The sequence below is a fragment of the Lepidothrix coronata genome, unplaced genomic scaffold (genome assembly GCF_001604755.1).
Source record: "Lepidothrix coronata isolate B3197 unplaced genomic scaffold, Lepidothrix_coronata-1.0 Scaffold8, whole genome shotgun sequence".
In the NCBI taxonomy this organism is placed as follows: Eukaryota; Metazoa; Chordata; class Aves; order Passeriformes; family Pipridae; genus Lepidothrix; species Lepidothrix coronata.
Genome location: NW_016690188.1, coordinates 4,165,278 through 4,190,736, shown reverse-complemented (window position 1 = coordinate 4,190,736; position 25,459 = coordinate 4,165,278). Strand labels below are relative to the sequence as shown.

Below are 25,459 nucleotides of genomic sequence, written 5' to 3'. Positions count from 1 at the left end.
CTGAATCAATGATCATGTGAATATTAGTTACACATCTGTTTTTAATCAGATTTTCTCCAAATGGGATATCTCAGTACTCATAATGTATTCTTGGATATTATAACATCTCAAGCCATGATTATGCCTTTCTTCATTGTGTGTGACACGGTTGGACCCAGCTTTTTAGGCAAGCTCTTTGACAAAGAGGGGCTACAGGTCCCGATCCAGAGCTCTATAAGTGATGCTAAGGAGCATACTTTCAAAAACGTTGCAAATGCTTCTGAAAATCTAGTATCTTACTGTGGTCCTGGATGATTTGAAATCTGGGAAACAGGGGATCCTGTATTTCTGACTGGGGTCTCCAAGATAAATATATATGCAACCTTCAGTATACAGAGAATTCAGCACAGTGAACTTGTGTGCTGCCCAACTTATCTTTGTATGTGCTGCAAATCTGTGTGCTCATTCCATTCTGATAAGCTCTTCCGCATTCCTGATGATGCTGATTATCAGCATAAGGGGATTTTCTTATCTTGGCTTTAGGACGAAAAACAGTACCCAACATTAACTAGAAACATGATTTTAAACCTGCAGAATCTCCCCAGAGCATTCAAAACACCTCTGTCTGCTCTGTGCCTTGCCAAGTCCCTTACCTGCACTGTGCAGGTTGTGCAACTTTTGGGCAGCCTTAGCAGCGGATGCAGACAGTGTAGCTGTCTGAACATCCCTGAATGAAAGAACCTCTTCTGTCTCCCACAGACATGATGTTTAGATAGAAAAATCAAAAAGAAGGATGCAGTCAGGCTGGTCACCAAACCTGGCATTACATCTGTTCATGCTAGTGAAGTTCTGAGCCTGAGGTGAGATTCACAGGAGTGGTTCTCCACTCTGCTAAGCCTCTACCTGCTGCATTCCCAGTGTGACCTGTGGCACTCTCTCCTGCTCTGGGCCATTGTGTGAATGGTGTTCATCAAGAAGATAGTAGTGCTGTGATGCAGTGAGGGGACCCACTACTTTGTGAGAACCCTGAGGTCAGCTGAGATCAAGTAGTCCCATCACTGTCCCGTGATCCAGGTTGTGTAAAACACTTCCCTTGGTGTGCTGATATGTGGTACCTGTGCTGCTTGTGAGCTGCTGGACTCTGACTTCATCATTTAGTGCAGGAGCGAGATCCCCTCTGGCAACATCTGTGCAGTGTTTTTTGCAATCTCTGTTTAGGAGCTTTGCAGCGACTCTGTCAGTGCTAAAGGCTCCCTGCCATGGGCTGCTGTGCTTCAGAGTCAGACTCACTGCTGCACACTGCAGATGGCTGTGCTTGGAGAAAATCTGTCCCATAATGGGGGTAGTACTGTACCAGAAAAAATGATGGGGGCCCTGCCTGCAGGTGATATTTTGTCTGAAGCTATAGGGACACTTCAGATTTCAATGATTTTTGTTTAGGTCGAGTCAGGCCTTCCCTTGGTAAACAAGACAGCATTATCACAGATCTGCTTTGTTCTACAGTGATTAGTCTCACATAATAAATAGGTTAAAATTAACTGGAGCAAGCATTGATTTTTTCCTTAGTACGTGTGGAATTTCTTCCCTTGGGAGGGCTTGAGTAGTGCAGGAGACCTTTAGGGAGGATGTGTGTGTCTGCGTGAAGAGAGTGCAGTGTAGCTGGGACATTACTTTTTTTCCCCCCATGCTAAATTTTCCTCTCATGACCTCTTTCCCAACTCTCCCTCCTTTCTTTCAGGTTCTAGGTCCCACTCAGAAATTTCCTGGGGTGATAGTGACTGGGAGAAACACTCTGGGCTTCCAGGGAGGTCAGAGTGTGTGCAGTCCTGCAGGAGGAGAGGGGCATGGAGCAATGATAGGCAGAGCTGGACTAAACAGAAGGGGTGGGGGTACTGGGGAGCAGGTCTACCACCAGCAAGGGAGACAGTGATGGTGAAATTATTTATATGTGTGTTAGGAGTTAACAATTTGGTTGTATAATTACTTTTTCTTTCAAAAAGAAAGTCAGAGAATAGGAAAAAAAGAAACCCCCAAATAATCAATTCTGCTTTTGAAGGCCTTGGCAATTGCCAGGCTCTATTTGTTTCTTTCTTTAGATAGTGTCATTAGTCTTCTTCCATCCAAATCATCCCCTCCAAACAAACATAATTACCCCAATTGCTTTTCTCTCCTTAACTGAACCCAGCTTCCCCCTGGTTACAGGCATGTTCTGCTGCTTTATATTTGTGCCACAATTTGCCTTCCAGAATGTTTACTTAAGAAATCCTCTGCATTGCCTGGTGTTATGGCATATGGTTGTCTTACATCAATTAAAAAATCAACATGGTCCAACAGAATATAACACCAACCCCTGCTTCTTTGAATGGGTGTTTGCATCTGGGTGGGGATTAAAGCAGATCGTAATGGATTAGACCAGGGATTAAAACAGCCTGTAATGGATACTGTGTTGAACTATTCCATTTCTATTCTTGGAAGTGCAAATCTAGGGTTGTCAGATGACATCTTTACTGTCACCCTGTCATGCAAGAGACCGGGTTTTGAAGCAAATCTGATATTCTTGCAACAGGGATGGTAAAAACTGGAAAAGCCCCTCGTCTGTGTGCTGGTGATGAGCACGCAGTTCGCAAATCGTGCAGGAGATGGGGGTATTGCTCACATTACCTTTGTTTTCTAGAGAAGGAAAGATGTTAGAACTGCTGCTGCTCTCCTTAGCACTGAGGCCTCTGCTAAGGAGTGGGAGATGTGGAATGGAGAGATTTTAGTAGACAGTCCCACATCATCAGTGAGACTCAGCTGTGCATCCTATTATTTACAGTAATAAGCAGGAACTGACGAAGGCTTTTTAGGACTTGCTTTAGAAACACCACAGCTTCCTGTGGGTGTCCGCCTGAAAAATTAGGGCCTGGGGTAATCTTGCTGACATAGTCTGAACTGAATGTTTGAGATTGTCCCTGAATGTGGTAGATAAGGATGATATTCACAGGGGGTGATTTTAGTTACAAGCAACGGCTCTTCAGTCTGCAGGGTAGAAAAAACCTGCTATCAGGGTGGTCAAAGTACTGCCCTAAATGAAGTGTTGGTGAACACACCTGTGCATGAAGCCTATCACATTCTGTGTCATGTCCAGCACAGCTGTCTCTTGTGGTGACAAGGAGTGATGTGGTGGACACAAAGAAATGCCTTGTGCTGGCAGGATTTGGGAAATGACCTGTGTCTGTGAGTCCTATCTTGATGTGGGTGGACTTTGACCATGAAGTCAAGGATGATGTTGCACAAATGAGTGACTGTTCAGGATGTGAACAAGGACTGGGTCTTAAGTGGTGTCCAGCTAGGCTGAGAAGATAAATGGGACTGGGTGAACTGCATAGCAGGGGACTGGCTAAGCAGTGGCTATTGCTAGTACCAGCATAGCTTTTACTCTGTGGTGACGGGTTCTGGATGTGCAGAGGTCTTCAGGAGCAGCAGTGAGCAGCTGGTGAGTCCAGAGGGACTGGAGAATAATGTAAGGACAAGTTCTGCCTGTCACAGCTGGAGCCTCACTGTTAGAGGGTGTCATTAGGTTGACAGTGCCTCCCTTCACAGTGCACAGCAATGGCAAGGCCCAGGGGTGGCATGTGTGTCGCTAATGCCACGTGCCTGGGGACTCTGTTCTTGCAGCGCTCGAATTAGGGAGACAGTGGGGTCCTTCCTGTTCCCAACACCATGTTGTTCACTTACAAGCAGTGGGAGAATTCAGCCTTGGGGCTGAGTTGTCCCTGTGCGGGCAGGGCAGCACCTGCCATGAGCGTATGAAACTTGTACAATCCCCCTCCCCCGACATTTTATGGATCAGCTTTGGCTGAGGCCCACGTCACTGCACCCACACAAATGAAATGTCATCTAAACATTTTGGCAGCGTAGTACAAAAGGGAGCCGATTCCAAGCCAGGAATACCATCCGCTGGGTTGGGAGTGGGTGATTTGCTTCCCCTGCCCCCACCTCCAGCTTTTGCTCTCTGCGTCGGGATTTGTGGCTAAAGGACGGATCGTTCCTGTGGGTAGGGGTCTCGCCGCACACAGGCTCGCTCAGTCCTCCGCCGCCTTCCCGAAGCTGTCAGCTCTGACACTCCAGCCCCTCTTCCCGTTCCTGCAGGACAGCCATTTAGCGACAGCTCCCCCCGTTTGCAACAGACAGCGGTGGGTGCAGCCCCTCTTCCCTACTCCAGCTCTCTCCTCGCTCTCCCAGAGGCAACTGGGCTGCACGGACCCCCCCCCATCCCGAGTCGGGCGCTCTGCAGCGGGCGGTGACCAAGCGCCGGGCACCAGCTGGCCAGAAACCCCCCCGCTACCCAGTGCGGGCAATGCTACCTCCGGTCCTGCCTCTGTCCCCCGCTCTCTCCGCTCCCTGACGGGCTGGGAGACCCGCGATAGGCGGGAGAAACTGTTGAGCCGCCCCCGCTCCGGGTCTGGCGGTGGGGAGGGGGAGACCGCGGGGAGAGCCGTGTAGTTGGTTGATCCGTCTCTTGGACGGCAAAGAATGGCTGATGTGGGAAGTGGGAGGGTGGGAGGATTAAAGAAAATCGCTAATTATCGACACTTTTCAAAGGGAGGAAGGTCGACCATGGGTTTGATTCGAAGAGAAAGTGCCGACGTGTTGCTGCAGTGAATCGGTCCAGAGGGACGTGGCACTGGCACGGATGGCGAGGACAAGGGTGACCCCCGGGGGACGGGGGAGGCCCCGCAGCCGCAGGAGGCGACAGCCTCCCTCTCCCCTTCGCACCCTGCCATTACTCACACCTTGTCTGGGGGCTGAAGCTGCAAAGGCTTCTTAAGCTCTGCCAGCAGAAAACAGGTGTTCTGGCCGGAGGAAATGCAGACGTGCGATGGGAGCGGGAGCGCTGCACTGCCATGACTTAAAGAAATACATCTCCCTCGCTCCTTCTCCCGACACAGTCCCGAGATGCTGCTGCAGTGAGCTGCCTGCAGATACTGCCCTTTCTTCGTTATTGCCCCCCCCCATAAATCCTGCTAGTCTCCCTTCCAGGACGGTGGCAGGGCTGCTGGGATTCCCACGCACACGCGCGAGTTCCCACGGTCGGGAATCTCCACTTGGGACGGGCACATCCACAAGCACGGAGCCGCCTCTGGAGGGGTGCTGCTAGATAGCCGAGTCCGCGGGCACGCCGTTACACAGGGGAGGCACCCAAGAGCCACTCATCCCAGCTCCCTTATGCCCCTTACCCACATCCAGCCTTTGCGCGTACACATGCACGCACACACACAGGGAGAGGAGTACCTACACTGCTGTAAACACGAGTGTATGTACACATACATCAGCAGAAACGGGGAATGACGGCTGCTTTGTCTCGGGCAGGAGCACACATACCAAATCAGGAGAAAAGGCTGGGTGATGCTCCAGCTGATTCGGTGCGGCGCGATGTCCCGCTCCCGCCCCCGGCCCCGCTCCCGGCCCCCGGCGGCGTGGCGCGGCGGGTGACTCGGCGGTGTATTTCAGCGGCGGCGGCGGCTTGGCAAGGCTCGGGGCTCCTCCCCCCGTGTGGTGGTACCCTCTCACTTGATCAAATCCTTGAACGTGAACAGTTTCACTGAAAAGCACTTTTAAAAAAAAAAAAATCTAGCAACAGTAAGGAACAGAATCCAACTACCGGGGAGAGTTTTTTTTCCTATTTTTCCTTCTTTCCTTTTTTTTCTTTCTTTTTTTTTTTTCCTGGTCATCGTCTCAGAGGCTGAGAAAAGGGGAAGAGAAAGGGGAAGAAGAAGAGAAAGAAGAAGAGCGAGAGAAAGAGGAGCCTTTTACAAATAATAAATATTATAATTAGCATCCGTCCCCTTTCTTCCTAAGAAAAAAAAAAAAGCGCCCTAAACGCAGCTCCTCGTCCCCCCTCCCTCTGCAAGCCCCCCGACTCGCTCCGCAAAGGCATGGAGAAGGGGACCAACTGCTTCCCGACCTGCCACACCATTTTTCTCGCCTGGACATGGTTTTTACTCCTCTCTTGGTGTTGCACCGGCGCCGAAATAACTTGCAGATCCTGCTCATCTCCATCGCCCTCCTGGCCGACCTCCTTGTCTCGCCTTAGGCAGGAGCAGCGACAGCCACCGCCGCCGCCGCGGGGATTACGGAGCTGGCCGGGCGGCGGAGCGCGGGGCTCGGCCGGGGCGGCGGCGGCCGCGGAGCCGCTGCCGGTCGCGGAGCCGGGGGGCCGTGCGGGGCCGCGGGGAGCGGCGCTCGGCGCGGCGGGGGCGGGAGGCGGCGCGCCCGGGGGCCGGGGCCCGGCGGCGCCGCGGCCCCGCCGGAGCAGCGAGGGGCGCCGGGGGGTGCCCGCGGCCGAGGGGCAGCGCGGCGGCCGCGCTCAGCCCCGCGGGCCCCCGGAGGACGGGAGAGCGGCGCGGCTGCGAGGGGCCGAGGAGCCGAGGCTGAGCAGCACCACCTTCGCGCTCACCGGGGATGCGGCGCACAACCAAGCCATGGTGCACTGGTCCGGGCACAACAGCAGCGTGAGTACCACAGACAGACCCGACCCGGTGGGGCTTGGCGGGGAGGGAGCCGGCGGACGGGCGGGACGGTGCCGAACCCACCTTTGGAGCCGGGGGTGCGGTGCGTAGAGGGGCGCTGGGCGGCCACGGCGCCCTTATGGCCAGCGGGAGTGGGACACGGGGCGAGGGCCCCAAGAAAAGAGAAAAGTTTTCCTGGGGAAAGGCGAAGGCGAATGGGAACACCGTTCCGCCCCCGCCCCCGCAGGCAGAACTGCGATTCCCGACTAGCGGTGCGGGAGCGCCCCATCCCTCTCCTCTACGTAGGGAGCATCCGCGGCGCCCCGCTCCAGCCTGTCCCGAGCGCTGCACCGCTGGGCACCCTTTCTCTGTCTCCCTATATGTAATATACACCTCGGCACGCTTCTCTGCCTCTGTGCCTGGGATGAATGACTACAGATATGGTGGAAAAGTACCCCGCTGTGCGTGCTGGAGACGAGAGATCCCATTAATTCGTTGAGGGGTGGAAAGCCCCACACCACGTCAAGGGCTTTGAGACGAGGCAGGTAGTGCAAGCACAGCAAAAAGTTTACAAAAAATCCGTGGCATATCACGCCTTTTTCCTCAAGTGAATAATAATGAGTCACTGGAGTGTCCCTGAAAGCCTGTGGGATTGTATGTGTGTGTAAGGGGCATGTCCCAAAAACCCACACGCTATTGTGCCATGATAGTACAGGGCCCTCCCTCACACCCTCTTTGCAACGCCCGGCAGATGGCTGTGGACAAAACTTCAAGTTTCTTTTGACTTGGTATCAGAAATACCATTTCCACTCTGATGTAGTCTGGGAACATACATAATTTAAAGGACTCTGAGAAACCTTTATGTCTGGTGACAATATTCCTATTATTCTGATTATTATAGCTTGTCACTGCCTTGAAAATGCCTCTTTTATTGCTTTGCCACTATTGGAAATGGGTATAAAGCAATTAACAGCATAAAAGAGATTGGCTGGGTTTTCAGATACATACTTCATGAAACTTGCTAGTCATGAAAAAGCAAATTGTCTACCTCCTTATCTATCTGTCTCCCTATCTGTGCATCAGCTATAGGTTCTAATGTTCGATTCTACCACCTCTTTATTTTTTTGACTGGAAGGTTTTTTTCTCTATTTATTATTACTTAGGCAATAATTCTGACAGCAATGTAGATGTTACTTTGATTTAACCAATTTTTAAAGGCAATTGTGCTTGCCAGACATGAATTCCACTCTCATTAAAGATGAAAGCAAACATTCAAGAGAAAACAGCTGCATGGTATATTTCAGCACTAGACTTGTCTCTAGGATTATTTATTTTTAATGTAACATGGCATGTAATGAAGAAAACAACCTATATGCCCTCTCTTTTGTTTCATTTTGGTGCTGAATCGAGGGGTGTTGAGCAACAGAAGGTAAAATGCCTCCCCCATGCCTTCCCAGCATGAATTTCCAGTAGTTTTGAGTATTTCTGCTTGAAGTAGCAGAGAAAACTCATTCTATAAGTATTTGCAGGGGAAAGAAAGATTATTTTTTTATAAAACACAGGTCAGAAAGTGATTTTCACAAAATCCTCCCTCCTTCCTTTTTTTGTTTTTTTTTTTTTTTTTTTTACAGAAATATGCCATTTGAATAACTAGTTTCCTTATTCTTTAACTTCAGGTGACAGAAGGGTAATGAAGGAAAATGTTTCCATTGTTCATGACTTTCCATTAGGACTTTGCACCTCAAGATACCATGCATTGAAAGCTTCCAACTCAAAAGCACAAGTAAATGCAAAGAGATGGGTGTTTATTGACAATGTGGTATTTGTAGGAAGGAGAAGCAGACATGTTAATAAACACCAGTGTTATTGTTTTGTGTTTTTTCTAATATAAGGTTTAGCATTCTGAGACTTTCTCTTCTGTCTTTTGGAGAGAACATACTGCATTTAGAGACTAATTGGATTTTTCTTTTAAACAGTATAGAGGGAAAGTTAAATGCTTGAACCTGGGTCCTTTCATTTATTAACAGATAAGGCTGAATCCAATGCCTATTTTTCTGCTGCAGTTCAGTTTTTAACCTAATTCTGCTGTTGGGGTGTCTGTGGCACAGGAACATCAAGCAATTTGCGCAAGGTCACCCGGGCAAACAGTGTAGCTTCTTTTGCCAGCCACATTGGTTACCAGTCCCTCAACACAAAGCATGTATTTTCTTAGGTCACAAGAGATACAAAGCAGCAGAAAGGTGTATTGAAAAGGGTAAAAGATACTAACTCGTGTCTTGATTATGCCAGCTGACCTAGGAGAGCAGTTACGATGTGTCTGTATGCCAGTGTGTTCAGGCTACCAAAGCCATAAAGAGGCATACGGCTTGCTTTTACCAATTCCCTGTTACTTGAACAGACTTCAAAACCTAAGCTTGTCACTTATGTTTTATTAAAAACATGATCAATCAAATTTCATGCAAAGAAACAGTGTATTTCAAATCAGACATTAGTGGTGGGATGTTCCTAAACACTGAATGGATTTGCAATGATGAGGGCATAGTAATAAAAAACTGGGGTTTTACTGGGAAGTATAGGTCTACAGACACTCCACAAAATGGACATCTTTGTAGCTCCTGGATGTCCTGTTACCTAGAATGTAAAAATCTCTTGTGGTTTTTTTTTCTTTATTTTTATTTTAAGAGCAACTCTGCCTCCATCTCTTACCCCCTTTCCTTGCACGTCCCTCAAATCTCAATTTAACTTACTAAAAAATAATCCCTTCCAGGCAACAAACTTTTGTTTTCTCCATTTGTAGATAGCGAGATTAGGATTATGATAGAGACAGAAGGCTGGTGAGATCAGGGAATTGGGGTTCTCTGCTTTGTCCTGCCCAGAGGCTTTTTCCGTGACCTTAGGAAAGACAATTAACCTCTCTGGATCTCCTCTTCCATGTTAAATGAGGATAGTACTACTTAGCTACCACAAAGTGGTGGTGTGGAGCAGAATTTATTTCTGCTTTGTACAATACCTGAGGATCTTTAAGTAAAAATTGTTAGGAAAATGCAAAAATGCTGTTCTGTGTAGAAATGAGGTTTGTTTTCTCTGTGTTCTGGTGAAGGGAATTTGGCTTAATTCGGTGGGTCTGATATGAGAAAAAGGAGACTTCTGTTTGGGCTTCAAGTATCAATCTGCCCTAATAGAAGCATTTATTGAACAAGGTCACTGAAGCTCTTGGGGAACCTTGTAGAGGTCAGATAAATTGTTTTCTTGCCAAGGCCTTTCTGAAGGAAGGAGAATTTTTAGTGAAAACTACTATTATTCCCAGAAGAGCTGCAGGTCATTCTTTTTTCAAAGCCATTCCTCTCTGAACACATACACTGTGTACAAATGTGCCATTCGGTGAGGGTTGTATCCTCTACACTTGTTTTCCCTCTCTGGGTATTTATGTTATTGCATGATATTTTTACTTGTTCTGCTCACCAGATACTCTCCAACCTTCCTGTGATGATGATTTGATTCTTCAGAGTATCTTTTCTCCTGTCCTCTCTCCCTGATTTCTAGGATAAGTACCTGAAAAAAAAAAAAAAGGGTAGCAGCACCTTTAATGCTCTTACAGTTTTAAATCTCACTATCTTGTTTCTTGACAGTAAGTTTTTCAAGGGATTTCAACAAATGACAGTGAATAAAACACACTCACTAGGATTGCTCTCCTGATATGATCACTAGTGGAATGGTAAATGGGAACTGTTGTCATTAGGTTTCAGAGTTGTCCCTCTGATTAATGTAGCTGTTTATTGGAAGTACTTAATTCTGTCTATGCTTTTTCCATGATGGAACTACCGCAAATTCTGTGGTGTTGTGGGTGATTTTTTTTCAATATAAGAAGCAAATATGCACATTTCTAGCTTTCTCTAGAAGATATTTTCAATCCATTATCTAAGAAGAGGCAGCAGCTAATAGTCATTATGTGATTTAGGCAGCCCATGTGTATGTGCCTTTACCTTTCTAGTAACTAGAGGCAAAATTCTGCCATAAAGATGAGAAATACACTATAATGCCCCAGTAAGAGCACAAGAGGGCATTTGTTTAAAGCATGTGTGTATTGCAGGTTGCTGCAGCCAGGCCAAGTTCCTATATGATCCTAGGTATTGGACTTTTTCTATATACTATAGGAAAAATGTACAGTGCATTTTTTATCTCACTGCAGTACAGCAGTGCAGAAGGTAAACCTGGAGAAGTCTGGTGTGCTTAAATGATGTAGCTGCTACTTGTGTACACCATTCAATTGCATAGATGTTTACAGTATGATCCAGACTCTAAAAATTGGGGAAGGCAGGATAAGAGCTAGTGGGACACTGGACTGGAGCCTTGTTTTATCTTGACAGCCATGCTGCACTGTTTTGTCCAGAGGACCTGTGACTGTCATCCCTATAGTTAATATGGTTTTAAGATTCACTCCAAGACTAGGAATATGAGATGTCTTTAGGACAAGATGGTAAGGAGGGGGCTGATAGTACTGCAGTAGCCTGTAGTCATCTGAAATAGAGTTAGAAAGAAGATGCAGCTTATCTTATTGGTTGAAAAGGAATTAACATGTCGTAACAGCCAAAACATATGTCAGCCTGAATATTAGAAAGAGTTTCTTCTCAATAAAAATGGTACAGCAAGGCACTAGAAAGTCTTTAGAGATTTTCAAGATTCATGTAAAGATGACCTGATTGGAACAACCCTCCTCTGAATGGGTTTTCTTTTCCTCCTGCTGCCCCGATCCTGTTTCTTTCCCCTGTGCAAGCTCTGAGGGTTGACAGTGACAAGCAGGTTGTACAAGTTCTTGCAGTGAAGCCTGTATCTTCCGGGAATGATTCCTCTGAATGGTGTTGGCAGTGTTCTGGTGTGATCTGCTAATGTACTGGTGGTTTGATGCTGAGACATTACTCACTCCCATGGCGAATTACAAGCTAGGGAGGCTGATGGGCTCACTGTGTGCCAGGTAGTTTTTCATTAAGATGCCTAGCAATGCAGTGTGTGATGGGCAGAACGAGATGGACAGTATTTGCAATTCCAAATAGACTGCTATGCTTGGAAGGGAGGAAGGGGAATCTTTAGTCAGGCAATGCTGCATTTAGTTGTTAGCCATGGGTAACTGTTCCAAAAGCCGTTGGATTTCAGTCTAAAATGTTTACTCCTAGAGTGCAAAATGGTGAAAGAGCAATCATATTAAATGTGCTGCATTTGGTAGATATTTGAATTGCTGTTTAGACTTTCTTTCTCAAAAGCAGCTTTTGACCAGGTTGCAGTCTCATTGCCACTGAAGGTAGGCCAGCTCTGGCAAAATGTCTTAATGCATTTCCACTTTTCCTCTACCAGTAGTAATGAACTTTGCCACTAAAGTCCTTCTCCAGAATGTTGTCAATCCATTTTTAATTAATATTCAAATAGAAAATTGAAATTAAAAAATAAACTCCATCATGGCAATTGCTTTTGTGGTTGTGTTGAGTCAGTAGAGCAGGAAGAAGGTGTCTGCAAAATATTTTTTGTGTTATTTCTCTCCAGACTGGTTTCATTGCAAAGTCAGTTTGATGTCCAGTGGACAGGCCTGGATATTGCTTGTGGATCCCATGAAGATGGCAAATTCCCTAGGCCATTACCCTGCCGGGCACATCAAGCTGTTGATGTTCTTGTAGTTCTAAATTCAGTAACAGAACTGCTCCTGTCCCAAGTGCCTGTCAGCAGTTTCTCTTCAGACCTTTGTACTCGGACTTTTTCACGATCAGGGATAGGCCTAGGACTTGTGGCTAAGCTTTCACAGTGGTTTAAATGCAAACAGAAACAGCTACATGAGTCTTTAATTATTTTTTTTTAATGGAAAACTTTCATCCAATTAGATGATGAAGTATTTTGAAAATGGGTTTGAGCAGATAATTGATGTTAGGCAGAAGAGATTTTTCTCCAAAGGGAGGTGAGATGAAACAAATGTTTTCTTAAAGGTAAGACTGTATGAAGATGAAACTTCCTGAGAGTTTCCATATTTATAGCTGTATTAGTAAGTAAAATTTAGAAAAACACAGGAAAGCAGTGTTGCTTCACGGACAAAGCACTGGTTAAGGGCCAAGATCTTTAATGTTAAATGTACTAAAGGATACTGGAAACTAGTCTTGTAAACAGCTAAGAATTTATTTAAGTCATACCGTAGCATCTACTCCTTAAGCTCCCTGGATGTCTGTGGGTAGAATGGAGAAGAGCAGTACATACTTACTTGAGTTAGTACTCTCTTATAAATCCAGGTTCATTTCAGAATTGAAGGCCAAGCCTGACTTCATGGTTGGGGCTGGTTTGAGGACAATTGCAAGGAACTTGTGGAGTTAAGGCTTGGATTTCTCTGGGATCTGGACAAGTTGGGATCTGCTTTGGCTGGGATCTGCTTTGCTGCAGTCACACATTTGCATTCAAGTTTCTTGGCTTGCCTACACTCCCTGCAGTAATCCAAGGTAAACAAATCCCCCAACCCTAACTTCCTTTTAATGTCCAGGGAGAACTGCAGCATTGTTGTTAGTATCTCCTCCATGCAAAAAGAGAAGCGTGGAAGTATTTCCTTTCCTGCCTTTATAGGGTGTTGTGAGACTGAAGGAACTGAAGAAAGTTTGCTGAGTGTTTACAGAGCATGGGGCATGAAACATATTTGAAAAATAATCTGCTATGGAAATTTTAGGGTCAATTTCCAGCCTCATCACCAGCAGAGTCCCAACATGCAATAAAAATCAGAAATGATTCATGCTGAATGACCAAACCTCTCTTTTGTTCCTCGTCTTCAGTGCTGAAGGAGTACTGATTGCTCTCCCAATGAAACGAATGGCAGAGCCCTGACACTGAAGCTGTCACGGTGTTTTTTCCCTTCGTATTCCGACATGCAAACACAATCGCTAGCTAGGCAAAATGCTCTATAGAGCACTACAGGGCCTGCGTGCCCCAAATAGCATCAGTTTTAATTAGCTCCAGTGCGATGTAGATCCCTAGGGCACAGACTGAGGGAAGGGTGCGGGTTGCCGGTGTGAGGAAGCGGAGCCGGGCGCTAGAGGGAGCGTGGGCATCTGCGAAAGGGAGGGAATGCTGCGGAGGGCGAGGGGACCGGGAGCCTGGGACTGCATGCTAGGAAGGCAGAGGCTGCTGAAATATTGATATGGAAACCCGCTCGGAGTCACTGACTCCCTGAAACTCCCGCTGTCTGGGGTTCCCTCCGCCAGAGAGGAAAATAGTTCTACCAGGCACTCGGCCGTGGTAAAGCGTTCTGCCGCCCGTGCAGCTGACGCTGTCTCCCTTTGTGCCGTCCCTCGACGCTGCCAGGCTTTGTCGTGAAGATGGGAGTCCCAGCGCCGGGGTCTCTCATCTGCTGCGTCCCTTCAAACCTGAGTTATGTGCCGGTATAATGGCCAGAATCCCCCTGAAAGTGCCAGCGGTGCTAGTGGGGTGGGAGAGGGATAAAGGGAGGATGACTGGGAAGCAGCAATCCGGATCCTGGGTGCGCGCTCCACCTCCTCCACTGCCGTGCCCTGTAGTCTCCGGGCAAAGCCCCGGGTGGCTGCTGACAGACTCAGGTCGCTGCCCACCTGCTCCCTCTCCTGCAGCTCCGGGAGCGGCAGGTGAGGGCAGGGGTACTGTGCTTCATCACCTCTCTCCCTGTGCCTGATCCGCAGAGGATGCAGGTCCCTGCCACTTGGAACTCTGCAATGTTTTGATTAAGTCGAAGGTGTTGCACAAATCTTAGCGTTTCTGTTCCTCTCTTCTTGTTCCTTTCTTATGAATGCGGTGGAGTAGAAGGGATTGGGATTCTTCCCAGCCACTACATTGTGAGATAAAGTAGTGTTTCCTGGGAAATGCGATTGCACTTACTGGTGTCTTTGGGACTAAAATGGGTGATTGGGATTTGGAAAAACTAGGACTGACCCACAGTGAATCACTTAGGTCAATGATGGTCTAAAGAACTCAGGATGCTTGAAGCAACTACTTTGGCACTGCTTCAGGCATTCCACCAGTCTGTAACATGTGGGCACTGCTGGTACATCTTCAGTGGTGCTGCTGGTAGGCTCAATAAATGGGTTGAACCCCTCATAGGGATTTGGTAGAGGACCCCAGTAAGTGGTTTGTGGAGATGAAGACTTGGCACGGAGCTCCTGCTGACTTTCAAGGCAGAGAGAAAAGGATGGATTGAGTTCAGATGTGCTTCCTTAGCTGTCAGAGGAGAGCAGGCTGTGCATGCAGGTTGTTTTTATGATTTGTGGTCCTGCCTTTGTGTCTAATAAGATTGTGTGTTGTCCCATGTCTTGAGACTTCCCCATCTACAAGGAAGAGTTAACTCACATGAAGGGCTGTTGCTGAGGCTTAAAATGGATGGACATTTGCAAAAGCTGTTGAATGGAAGAGAATGTATAAAACATGATTATTTAGCTCTTACCAAAAGTGTTTTATGACCTTATGGGTGCAGGAAGGAGGGAGTGGGAGCTCTAAGTGGTTGTTAACCTTTCCCTGCAGTTTGTGCCTGTTTGAAAAATACCCCCCCAGCTGTGATCAATACCATGAGGTGCTGGCAGACCTGACCTGTCTGCAGGCCTTACTTGCCCCTGTCAGCTGTAGAGTGAATTCTATCTGCACAGGGCAGCGGGATGGATGGCAGTGTGTATGGGGGTATTTCTCTGTTCCAGGCTTCCTCTCCTTTACCGCCAAATCCTGCCAATTTTATGCCTACAGAATATCAGACATGGTTGTACTTATAAAGGTCTTCTGCTGCCTACTTCAGCTGTGTATGTCAGAGGTTGTTAAAAGGAAGGTCAGTAGTATAGGCCTTTTTTTCTTTTTTTTTTTTTTGAGAAACTGAGGCATGCAAGAAAGGAGGGATCTACTCTGGGTTGTGCTGTGGATCAGTATTGATACAGCTACTTAATGAAAAGGAGTTATTTTACTTCATCTGCTACAGCTCATATGTTGTGTATATTTTTATTTTTATAAGAGATTGCATGAAAGAAAGGAAAATTAGGTGAGAAAAGGAGCTATGAGGGGAAAGAACAGAGCTCTCTATAATAGAAAAGTGGAACATGCTCAGCTAAAATCATTAACAGATTGATCGAGTTAAAGCACAGCAAAGTTCTGTCTGGAGGTGTTCTAAGAGCATTTTTGTCTGCAGTTCTAATCTCTTTACCTGCTTGGCTTCACAGATTGAGTAATTTCAAATTGCAGCTCCTTTTGAGCTGGGTGAGAATCAATGTGATGAGACTGTGGGGGCCATGAGTTTGGGCTTTCACTGGAAATACAGACAGAAGAGGAGTCACATCTGTCTGATGAGGGGAGTGGGAGCTGACTGAATTATGTGGATTGTTTGTAATGAGTTGGAATAATTTAGGATGATAGCATGTGTAAGTTTATGTGGCTGCTCGCACAGTCTTTCATGGGGTAATGTAGTAGGATACAAAGTTCAAGGGTCTTATAAGTTTTTGGGATCTTTAAGGTGGCTTCCCCACCCTTTGCGTTACACTTCACAACCCAAAGGGAAAAGTCTTTGCCCAACACCAGGTGCAGGTGAAGTACTCCTGGGTGAGATGGGGCAAATAGATCTTCCCCCTGTCCTCTTGGAGGCAGCCTGGGCTAAGTTTCCCCATGTCAGTCTTCTGCAAGGTAGAGGGCTGGAGCAGTATGTGTAGGGTAGTGTCCTTTTTCTGCCACCCACAGTGTCTTTCAGCTTTGTTCCCAAAGAGCAAAATGTTGATAGCACTTGACACTAAAATGGGAACATGGATGGAGGTGCAGATGAGTGTCTGGGTCTGGGGCCTGGCACTTCTGGACAGACTCACTGTCCGATCTGAACTGGCAGGAACTCTGTTTGCAGTGGAACAGGGCTTTGCTTCTGTTTGGCCAAAAGCCTGGTACAAGACACAGGTTTGGTGAGCCTGCATGTAGAGGACCATGGTGACCCTGTGCAGGGGCAGCCTTGCTCATGGTGTGTGGTGGGACAGGCAGATAGGCAAACCTACATATCAGGCAGGGGGTCTCTGAAAACTGTGTTTGCCATCTGGCCTGAAAAAAAGCTTGCCTATGAGACAGTGAGATTGTGACCTGATGTGAGAGCCATGCTACTTGAAAGAATAGGTATTTCAGAAAAGAGGGAATCTTTATTCAAGTGAACCTTGGCAACAACTGAAGCAACACTGGGAGAAAGCCCCATACAGTGTCTATATCTGGTGTTACAGAGGTGTAATAAAGAAGGTTCAGCCATCATCGGTCAGACTTTCTGGGCAGCCGAGCCTTGAACAGAAGGGCTTTCAGAAAAGTGTGGAATATGGAATATGGCAGAGAAAGATCTAGTCAGGGCATCCTGCCAGATTATGATTTCTCAGTGTTTTTAAGGCCCTGCCCCAGTAACCACACTGAACACTCAGTTATCTGGCCTGTGAGAGCTGTCTGTTCTCTGAAGGATCAGGAAATGGGTAAAATGCCTGGTCATTTCATTAAGCAACAGAAGTTAGGGATCACTTCACTGCGTGCCCTTCCAGGACTCTTCTATCTTTCAGTGTTTTCTGTCATCTCTGTCATGATCCCTCATTCTGCTGCACATTTGGAAGGGTCAAAAGTGGCACAGGGCATACTTGGCTGAGCATTACAGGTGTGCTGGAGGACTGGCTGTGGTTGATGCATCAATCATCTGGAGTCCTGCTAGCTATGAAAGTGGACACTGGGTGGCTTATGGTTCAGGCCAGATCTTATTTTGGGGCCTGCTTTTTCACGCAGCTGAACTTAGAGGAATTCTGCACCTTTGTGACCTTTTGTCCTCTCTTGAATTCAGTTCAGATTGGTCAACATATTCCAGAGTTATCCCTCCAATGCAGGTCACAGACAGCATGGTCTGTTAATCCAAAGCAGAAACTGTTTCTTTCTGAATGTAACTAAACCACAACTACAGCATCAGCACTGAGGAGTTCTTAATTTTCTTAATTAACAGCACTCATGTTGGTTTTTGCTAGCCTGCCTGGAAACTCTGTTCCTTTAATCAAAGGACAACATTGCTGGTAGTGTATCATTCTCAGTTTGCTTGTACAGCACCTTTGTGCAGTCTCAATTCAACCCTTCTTTTCTCTTAATTATCTTCATTACTTGTTCCTTCCTCGCAGGTTACAAATAACAAAGCCTGCCTTTCTGAGTTGCACTGAGGTTTTGTTCTGATGGCCTTTTTTTAATTATTATTAATTTTTATTTTTATTTATTTGTGCTTCCTGTAGTGTTACTGTAAGCACAATAAACTGGACTGAGGAGAAGCTGTCTTAGTGACAACTCATAGAAAGGGGAAAGAGACGGGTTTAACTCTGCAGAATGAGATCAAATGTTAGATGATAAAATAAAATATTGAATTGTTGGGTAATGCTTCATCTTCTGTAAAAGAGGAGATTCTTCTTTTCTTCCCCAAAGACAAATGTTAACAGTAGTGAAAGTCACTGACTTTCACTAATAGAGACTGTTCTCAGGCTGGGGCCAGAATTAGCCACAGAGTTTTCTTCATGTGCTCATCCTAGAGGAGACAAGGGTGAGAGGCAAGAGCTGATCCATGGAACATGTGAGGACACGGGAGTGTCAATGTGTGTGTGAAAGAGTGCAGTCTTGTTGTTACTGTTTCACACCTCATGAGGAAACACGTTGTTTAATGCTGTGCATTCTTACCTGAAAGAGTTATCTGTAACATTTATTGCCCTTGGTAGCTAACAGGTTTAATAGAATAAAACTTGCTGCATCTCTGTTTATCAAAAGGAGCTGCATTTGGGCACCAGAGAGCAGGATGGGATTGTACAGAGTGGAGCTTCCTGCACTATTTTACATCTTTTAAAATCTCATGTGAATCACTGTGTGCTTAAAAATTCAAACCAAACCAAACTAAAAAAATTAAGTGTTTTAGAAAAGTAAAAGATACTGTGCCTACCTTTACATGTGCATAAGGGTATGTGACCTCATAACTGTAGAACTAGATATATAACTATTTTACTAGAAGTGTAAGTAGCATGTAAACAGAGATGATTTGGGGCCATAGTCTGATTCTGCCTGCTTTTTGTCAGCACCCTCTCTACAACTTCCTGCTGTAACTGATGTGCTCTGATGCTGTTATATGGTATTGCAGGTCCCTTCCTTCTCTTTCCTTTGCAGTGGCCTTTGGACAGTGGCAGTGACTCAAACAGCCTCTGTGATATGAGTCAGAGTGAAGGGTTTTCTGTGCCTGTCATGGTTGAATCTTGGCAGCCCTCACTTACACACTTGGTTCCTTAGGTTAAATGTGGTTGTTTGTGTGCTGGATTTGGAGCTCTCATAAAGCATGTCCTGCCTGGGTTAACGTCTGCTCTGCTCTCATCTGCGCATCTAACTGATCTGGAAATGTGAGGAAATGGTGGCAAGGCGGAAAAGAGATGGCAATTAGTAGGGGTCTGTCTGTGCAACCTTCTCTGTCCTGAGCTAAGAGTATTTTTTTCTCAGAAAATGTCTATGAAGTTGTAGGGTTTTAAAAGATAAGTAGAAATCTGTGCTTTGAGGTAACATTTGGGAACAAGAGAGGCTTCCCCCTGACCCAGGCGTATGTACAGCACCTTGTACAAACCTTTGTCTTTAAAGGATGATGTATATAATACAAATGACATAGCACTGCCATTTGTTTTCGTCTGCATGTATGGAATTTGAGCCCCTTGAAGAGGAGGCAGTATGGACATTCCTTGCCAATCTGTTTCTACAGACCGTGGATGATTGGTTATGGTAGGGAAGATGTGGCCTTTTCTGTTGTTTCTGACTTTTTGACACCAGCCTGTGCCAGTCTCTGGGGTGGCACACCAGTCACTTTCTTCCTCCTGAATGTGGGGTCAGGAGATGTTTTGTTCCTGTGTGACAGTCCCTTGTGGTGAATTTGTGCTGACAGACAGTGCTGGCTACAGGGAAGCTGGTAGCTTTTTGAGGTTCATTCTTTATTTAAATGCTCTCCCTCTAGAGGTACACTTGTGCTTGACTTGTCCTGATACATTTTCCTTGTGCATCCTTCTGCTATGGCTGCTCCTGCCCAGGGTGGGGACAGAGAATGAACCTCATAGATAGAATTAGTGTCAGAGGGGGAAAAAAAGAAAAGGTCCCCTGAGCAAGGCATGGACAACTACTGAGAACTTGAACAGTATTTTGATGCTGTGCTGCTTTGTGCCTACTGGGAGAGAAGGGAGGAAAGTGATTATTTGGAGTCAGGGAGTCTGACTCCCGGGAGTCTGGGATATGGTCAATTCAGGTTAGACGTGGCATGACTGAATGATACTTGGAGTTGTCTTAGACAAGGACTGGGCAAAGAAGTGCTGTCAGGAGGCATTTCTCCTTCTTATTTAGGTTGAATGGGTCACTCTCACCTACGAGGGATGCATAAATTGCTGTCTAAAGCCTTAGACCACTGGCTAAATGGTCTGTCCTGCCATTAACTGAAGGAAAAGAAGGATGTCAGTAAAGATATATTAGCCTTTTAAGGCGTACTGTTCAGCCGATGTTTGTGTTCCAAAATCCACTCTGGTTTGTGGTGATTTTATGCTGGTGTTGTTTCCATGGATCTTGATTTATACTAATGTGGATAGGACCCTAACGTGAATATTTCTGTGTGCAGTCTTGGTTTTGCTAGTGTGAGTCTTTCTGTATCTCCTTGGCTTTGTGCCCTTGATTATTACTTTTTTTTCCCATTTGTCTTGTGTTTTCTTCCCCATTGTCCTGTGCTTGGGACAGTGAAAATGAGTTGCCCGATTGTGGGGAACATGACTAAGTCTGTGACTTAAGGGAGGAAGACTGAGGTATTGCCACAGTGTGGGCAAGTATCTTTCTCCCTTTCTTGCATTGGTGGGAAACTGGGTTGTTCAAGAGCAAATTTGCTGGAGTGCACTAGCATGTGCTTGCATTGCTGACATTAGAGATTCAAACAGTGATGTTCACTGTCTGCCAGTGATTTGGACACTTCAGGGTGAGAACTGCCAGGCTAGACTTGCCAAGTCTCTGTTCTTCTGGAATATTTCTAATAAAAACTTCAATATGAAAATGCATTCTAAAGAGTGTACTGGATCTGGGAGAAGATGGGTGTCCATTCCTAGTGCATGTCAAGTCTCTCAAAGTCTTTCAGGCAACTGTGGTCTTTCAGTTCACTACTTTACTAAATATCTTCACTGCTTTTGAGGGGGTGCTGTTTTGAGAGGTCACAAGAACCTTCCTGAATGGAAGTTGGAAGGAAGAAGCAGTTTGTAATAAAATAGCAAACCAGACTTTTAAATATGCTATACTGTAGCCTTGAGCTGGGGTTGCAGGCTCCTCTGTGCTTGTTGTAGAAATAGCTGCTATGAGGAACAATTTTTAATTTTTTTTTTGGCTGGGTAAATAAATAGTACACAGACTTGGCCAGACAGACCAAGTGCTGTGAGTGAACCCATTGCCAGACTGGAAATGATGTTCTGGATCCTGCACTTCTGCTTAGAATAACTTGTCACTGGAACACTTAGGTTTGTCTTTTGCTCTCTCTCTTTAGTGAAACTGCTGTGCTTGGTTTAAATCCTTGGTATTGCAATAAAATCTTTCCTTGATAAGAACCTTAGCTTGATGAAGCAATGGCTTCTGTCAGAGCAGCATGTTTTATTTCAAGGGCATATTTTTCATCTTCCTGATGCTGAGTAGGGCAAGAGTAATACCTTAAAAGTTGGCGCTGATACACTGATGAAATGTCAGTAAAATGAGAATTAGACCTACATGCCTTCCCCTTCTCTGGTGGCTGGCAGGCTTGGACAGGATGGAATTTGAAAGCCTCTTCCATCTGCAAGGCTGGCCTTCAACCTTGTTTCATAACAGACAGCAACCAGAAAAGCATTAACACTATGATAAATTACCAAGTGTCACAAGCCGTCAAACTGTGTGGTGAAGCAGAGGGTTGTCTCTTGAAGGGGCTGAGCAATCCAGGAATATAGTCCTTTAGGAGCAGCTTTGAATGATGATGAGGTCTTCACTTGCAGAGTTCCACTGAACAGTGTCCAAACAGCAAGTCAAACAAAAATGAGACTTCTTTACTGCCTTGGTGGACACCATCCTGGCTTGTGGTGTGGCATGTTCTGTTGCTGCTTTTTTCATTGCTTGAGCTCTGAATTAGCTTTCCAAGTTCATGCTGGCAGGGACCTCTCTAGCCATGCTATGCTGGTCCTTCACTGGTCCTGCTGGCTCATCTGAGGGGTGCAGCCAGGGCTTTACAGGGCCTTGGTGAAAGCCTAGAGAAATAATCTGGGTTTTGACTCAGAAGTTAAGGCTCCTTGGCACTTGAGGCTTCGAACACATACCAACAGTGCCGTAAAGGTGGTGTATTTATTAGAGCAAGTTCCTATTAACTCTTCTCCTTGACAGGTTGAATATTTCTAGTTGTTCCTGTCTGCTGTCATATAACATCTGACTCAAAGCCAGTGAATTCTTTGCATTTCTATTGAGCTGAATGGGGTTTGGACATGTTCCCAGAAACATAAGGTCAGATGTGCTGGATGAGTCCAAAGGTCCCTCTATTCCCAATGTCACATGTCTGACATTGCCCAGTAGCACAGCTGTATCTGGCACTGAACTCTATCTGGCATATCTAGCACTTCTCTGGAATCAAGAATATGTAGGACAGAGAGCTCTCCAAATATCTTACTGCTTACCTCAGTGTTTTTGAGTGTGTGTGTGGTAGTTCACAGAAGGAAATTGTTTGGGCTTAATCCCTAACCCCCATCTCCACCCTGGCGGGTCTCCCCAGATTTTGATTTGGACCAAATTCAGACTTTCATTCTGATTTAAAAAAACCCAACAGACACTACCACAAGCAACCAACTAAATAAAAATCTCATCTCCCTAATTTTTAAGAACTTGTTTAAAAGATTTCTTTTTTAAATATGGAAAAGCTGAGATTTTAGTTTTAAAAGGTTAAGCTGAAACATTTATTATATAGTTATGAAAGCAGATTCAGCACAATTTAAGAGATATGCTGGCCTTATTAAGTTACTATTATACTGTAAAAAGTAACGCTTGAAGATACCACTCCCTCTGATTTTATGTGCTATGCTGTGTCTTGGTATAAAGTCAGGGAAAAGAAGGTTGCAGTGTTTATGTGCTTTTCTTGGAGGAAAGCAGTGAGCTCCATGGGTAAAAACAGAGATTATAGTGTCTGATGCAGGGCCTGCTTGTAAGGTTATGTTATTTTGTTTTAATTACAGGAATTACCTTGCTGACGTCAGTTTGTCAGTCAGCAGGGTGGATGTTTACATGCTGTTCTGGAGGTGGCTGGAAAGTAACAGTTACTTTAGAGAACGTTTTTTTGGTTGCTGCAGTGGGGTTTTTTACTTATTTTCCTTTTTTTTTTTTGTGGAAGACGTTTTTAAACTGGAAACTTCAAACTGTGAAGTGTGATTTTTGTTTGTTTATTTGTTTGGGTTTGCTTAGTTTTGGTATTTGTTTATTTATTAATATGGGAGTTGTAACATTTTTTGCTAATAATACCAGTTGACAGAAACTAAAGTCAAGTTCCCTCTTCATCCTGACTTAGAAACTCACCGGTCTATGGCTGGGTAGGTTGGGAGGTTGGATGTGTGTGTTTGAGTGGAGGATCTCAAGTTGTACTTAAGATCTAAATCACCCTTCCTGAGATCTAAGGAAAAACTTTAGGGGGGCAAAAAATGGTAACATTTGCCAAAACAAAGCCGCAACTGAAATGAAGTCCTGAGTGCCTTCGGAGGCAATGGGACAGAGCAGACATGTGCATTACTTGTGCAGAATGGAGAAATATGTAGGAACTCATCCGTTAGCCTTTACATTCACCACTGACAAACCATGTCCCTGTGTGACTCAGTTTCTCCACCTATGAGAGGAAACTGGTCTCCTTGGCAGAGCCCTTGGAGCCTGACTGGTGAAAAGTGCTGGATAAGCACTGTTACCTACAGCTCTTGGCAGCTGAGGTCTGAACTCACATGATTTTTCTTTCTCCTTCCCACAGGGAATCAAGCACGGGCCACTGTTCAAGGGAGGCAATAAATGGAAATCATTCTATTGTATTTTTTCAATCTTAATTTTCCTGGGTGGCAAAACCAGCATAACAAAGTTGTGAGACCTGTGGCCTGTTTGAATGTGATCCCATCTGTCTGCACGGGGTTATAGACTAAGAGCTGCTGTGTAGATGTTTGAGTTGAATTCAATTTATGGTTTGCTTTTTGAAACATAATTTCATTTCTAAGTGTAGAAAGTGTATGGAACTGAGATTTTTCCTGGTGCTGGGAGGAGAGTCCTAGTCTGATTATTTAGAATGAATTAGTTCTGATGAAATATTTAGCCTTTAAACAACACATTTAATACAGTGAATTGCATTTTATTTATTAATGGCTGCTGCAATGAGATTTGGAGAGAAATTCTGCTAAAACACACTGTTGTGATATTGCAAAATATAGTAATGACTATAATATTTTGTTGAATTATTAATATCCACTGTGCCTACGGAGCTACATAAGCATCAGATTTCAAAATTGTTTTTATCTGAAGAGTGATGTGTGGGTATTGTTTTGGGGTTTTTTCTCCCCTGCCTTTTTTTTCTGAACAATTTTTTTTTTTTTAATTAAAGTGATAGAAAGAAAGTGATAAATCCAGTCAGGTGTTGCCACTGTTTAACTCTTTTCTTGTTATCAAAGCACCCCCCGAAAATATATCGAAGATTATTTCTTTCTGCCAGAGCCAGGTCTATTTGCAAAGACAGGTTTCTTGTACTGGAAAGACAGCAGTTAGAGGGAAAGGTGTGTGGGAAAGCCAGGGACAGGGCTGACCTAGACTGCTGCTGCTTTTACAAAACACCTTCCCTACTGTCAATAGCAGATTTGTACACTTCATCCACCTCTTGGAGGTTATTGCCAAAGAAAGATGGGCAGAGAACTTTAATCTCTCTGGACTAGATTTTCTGCCACTAGTACAGGTCTGTCAAAGGTTTGACTTCCAGCCAGTGACTCTGCTCCATTCAATTTGTGGCTGTGGCCCTGTGAATGATGGCAAATTCTGACTGTGGGACCCAAGGGCTCACCTCAGCAGGGATGTGCCTTACCTGTTTCATTTCGTATGACACCCAGGATGTTCCTGGATTTTGACTGCTCCTGAATGCTTGGCCTGATGTGGGAGTGTGATGGTTTTGCCATTGATGTCCCCCAGCATGGCTGTGTCCCTTGCCAATGAACATTTTCGGACAAACTCAGTCCTGGTTTAGGGGATAGAGTAGCCCAAGAATGCTTCCTTTTGGCACCTCGTCTTGGGGAGAAAGGAAGTTTAGCTAAATAGACACAGACCAAGTGCCAAGTGGTCTCTGGAGCAGAAAATGGGCCCTGACCTGTTTTATTTACTGATGTGGGCACAACAAATGAAGGGCAAAAGTAGCATGAATATAAAAGTCCATCTTTCTTAATTTGAGCAATTGTTTCTCCACTGTTCCCTTCAAATTGAGTAGAAGTTATCTAAATTCTACCTGGACTTCTTTGGGGCCTGTAACACTGGTGTAGGATGGTGAAGGTGTGGGAATACACCAAAGATTTCCCTTACCCACCTAAAGCTACTGCTCTGGAAGCATCCAGTTAAGCCACTTGTCCAATTGCCCCTTGCTCTCTTGGGTGACTTTCTGGGTTACCAAGCAGCTGAGTTAAGGCTCACAAGACATGTTAGTTAATTACTGGCAACCACTGTGTTTTCCTCCTCTTCCCAGTATCTTTCCTAGTTTATTTGATTTTCCAGTTGAAACCATCTATCCAAAGGATGAATTTCTGGATATTTAGGTGTATCCTAAAGCACACTGAAAGATCTGAATCATGAGTCTGCAGCTAAAGACGCTGTATTGGATCTGGCTGGGATGGAGTGAACTTTTGCCAAGGCAGCCCTTATGGTGCTGTGCTTTGTATCTGTAGCCAGAAGGGTGTTGATAATATACCACTGTTTGGGGTTGAGAGGGC

The 25,459-nt window shown here is 45.4% G+C and overlaps 1 protein-coding gene across 2 annotated transcripts in view; it reads left to right on the top strand.

Moving 5' to 3' along the window:
• Positions 1 to 5,758: 5,758 nt before the first annotated feature.
• Positions 5,759 to 25,459, top strand: part of SORCS3 (sortilin related VPS10 domain containing receptor 3) — a 296,555-nt gene continuing 276,854 nt past the window's right edge. For both annotated transcript variants that reach the window (XR_001873022.1, XM_017804150.1), the window contains exon 1: positions 5,759 to 6,473. Coding sequence is in view for 1 of the 2 variants with exons in the window: in XM_017804150.1 (XP_017659639.1) it covers positions 5,898 to 6,473 (576 nt within the window). In the remaining variant the exon portion in view is untranslated. The remainder of the gene's footprint in view (positions 6,474 to 25,459) is intronic.